This window comes from Habropoda laboriosa, unplaced genomic scaffold (genome assembly GCF_001263275.1).
Source record: "Habropoda laboriosa isolate 0110345459 unplaced genomic scaffold, ASM126327v1 scaffold423, whole genome shotgun sequence".
In the NCBI taxonomy this organism is placed as follows: domain Eukaryota; kingdom Metazoa; phylum Arthropoda; class Insecta; order Hymenoptera; family Apidae; genus Habropoda; species Habropoda laboriosa.
In genome coordinates this window covers 200,323-201,657 of record NW_017100606.1, presented here as the reverse complement: position 1 = coordinate 201,657, position 1,335 = coordinate 200,323, and the positions used below count along the sequence as shown (strand labels likewise).

The 1,335-nt window shown below is 26.9% G+C and overlaps 2 protein-coding genes across 2 annotated transcripts in view; one reads left to right on the top strand and one right to left on the bottom strand.

Moving 5' to 3' along the window:
- The window catches only part of LOC108576694 (aspartate aminotransferase, mitochondrial), a 5,567-nt gene extending 5,369 nt beyond the window's left edge, over nucleotides 1-198 (bottom strand). Inside the window, exon 1 of the mRNA XM_017939741.1 lies at nucleotides 188-198. The gene's annotated coding sequence lies outside the window, so the exon portion shown is untranslated. The remainder of the gene's footprint in view (nucleotides 1-187) is intronic.
- The window catches only part of LOC108576695 (solute carrier family 17 member 9), a 2,798-nt gene extending 1,646 nt beyond the window's left edge, over nucleotides 1-1,152 (top strand). Inside the window, exons 4-8 of the mRNA XM_017939742.1 lie at nucleotides 94-226; nucleotides 392-488; nucleotides 566-731; nucleotides 791-949; nucleotides 1,013-1,152. Coding sequence (XP_017795231.1) covers nucleotides 94-226; nucleotides 392-488; nucleotides 566-731; nucleotides 791-949; nucleotides 1,013-1,152 — 695 coding nt within the window. The remainder of the gene's footprint in view (nucleotides 1-93; nucleotides 227-391; nucleotides 489-565; nucleotides 732-790; nucleotides 950-1,012) is intronic.
- The last annotated feature ends 183 nt before the right edge of the window (nucleotides 1,153-1,335 follow it).

Below are 1,335 nucleotides of genomic sequence, written 5' to 3'. Positions count from 1 at the left end.
TTAATGATATTATAACACTATACTAATATTAGATACTAATCAATTGCAAATACAGCACATTAAAATGTTTTTTTAACAAATTTGTTTACACAGGAGGTTTGAGCTTGGCATGGACACTGTTATTAAGTTACCATACTCTACCTTTTAAGGAAACAGCAGCTTCTATTAAATCAACTACTAATTACACTTTGCCTTGGCTGAAGCTTTTAAGAAAGCCTCCATTCTGGTAATCATTGTGCATAGGATCAATTTGAATTCAATTATCATAACTTACACAATTTCTGACACAAATCTTAGTATAAAAAGTATATAAAGTTATATAGATCTGTAAAAATATTATGATTATAGATTTGTACTTGCGTAAGTTTTGTGTATAAATTATTATTTTCAGGTCATGTGTAATAGGCCATGCTTGCCAAAATAATTGCTTTTTTGTATTATTATCCTGGATGCCAACATATTTTCATGATACATTTCCTGAAGTAAAGGTAATAATTATGTGTATATATCATATGTTGCATATCATTTATATATTATTTTAAAAATTTTTATTACTTATGTTTAGGGCTGGGTTGTAAATATGGTACCATGGTTATCTATGTTACCTTGCACATTTTTGGGTAAAGCCCTTTCTGAGAAAATAATAAAAGCAGGGTATTCTGTTACAGTGACACGTAAAATAATTGAAACAATATGTTTTCTAACTGAAATCATAAGTTTATTATTTCTAGGTATGTATTTGTCAGTATTAAAAAATAAATAATAAACATAAATTTAATAATTATTTCAGCAAAAGTGGAAACTTTTCAAAGTTCAATAATCTGTCTTGCATTTATAATTGGTGGATCAGGTTTTCATAATAATGCAATTGCAGTTAATCCTTCAGATCTTGCACCAAAACATTCAGGAAGTGTATTTGGATTAATGAACACTGTTGGTGCCATACCTGGTATGCAAAATCACAAATATTCCTTTTATGTACTAGGAAAAGTAATAGTAATATTTTTTTTAGGATTTCTTGGAGTATATTTTTCTGGATACATTTTACATGTGACACACAGCTGGCCTGTTGTATTTATATTTATAGCTATAATAGATACATTAGGATGTATAATATATTTATTATTTGGTTCTGCTCAAGCAATTATATAAATGTCAATTAGTTACATTTATTTTCTCAGTTTACTGTAAATAAATTCTACCTTTACAACTAACCATAAAGTGTTATGTACACAAGATATTAATAACACTAATTATATCATGTTAATATTGTGAGAAATTTCAACAATATTGAGAATATCATTCTGTTCAAATTTGATTAACTTATATTTGCTT